At 44.0% G+C, this 368-nt stretch overlaps 1 protein-coding gene across 1 annotated transcript in view; it reads right to left on the bottom strand.

The window, feature by feature from the left end:
- Window positions 1–368, bottom strand: part of tmem135 (transmembrane protein 135) — an 8,043-nt gene that overhangs the window by 4,879 nt on the left and 2,796 nt on the right. Inside the window, exons 4-5 of the mRNA XM_020598564.1 lie at window positions 306–342; window positions 150–215 (exon numbers count right to left, since the gene is read on the bottom strand). Of these exons, the coding sequence (XP_020454220.1) occupies window positions 150–215; window positions 306–342 (103 nt within the window). The remainder of the gene's footprint in view (window positions 1–149; window positions 216–305; window positions 343–368) is intronic.

The following is a 368-nucleotide window of genomic DNA, read 5'->3' as shown; positions in this document are numbered from 1 at the left end:
TAGACATCCCTGACTGCAGATGGACACAGATTTTACCCAATATAGTCTTGCTCTTTACATCAATGACTAAAAAGAGATTTATTAATAGAATAGTTGGTGGATTATATGCTCCTTCGCTTTTCACTCACCCAAAACCTCTTTCATCTTACCTCGCCATGTTTAATGGGCTTGACCATTCCTCGAGTCACTGCCATGCGGAACAAAGTCTCAGTGGCCTAGCAACAAGATTTCACTGTTTTCAGTAAATGATGCAGAAACAGCACAAACATGTCCACTGATGTTTAAATGAAGGGAGCAGCTCTTACAAGATTCGTCATGTATATTGTCAGGAGCCCTCTCCGGGTGGTGGGGGGTGGGGGGTGGGGAGA

The sequence above is a fragment of the Monopterus albus genome, unplaced genomic scaffold (genome assembly GCF_001952655.1).
Source record: "Monopterus albus unplaced genomic scaffold, M_albus_1.0 scaffold38.1, whole genome shotgun sequence".
Taxonomy (NCBI): Eukaryota; Metazoa; Chordata; class Actinopteri; order Synbranchiformes; family Synbranchidae; genus Monopterus; species Monopterus albus.
Note: the sequence above shows the minus strand (reverse complement) of the source record. Positions and strands in the feature narration are given on the sequence as shown.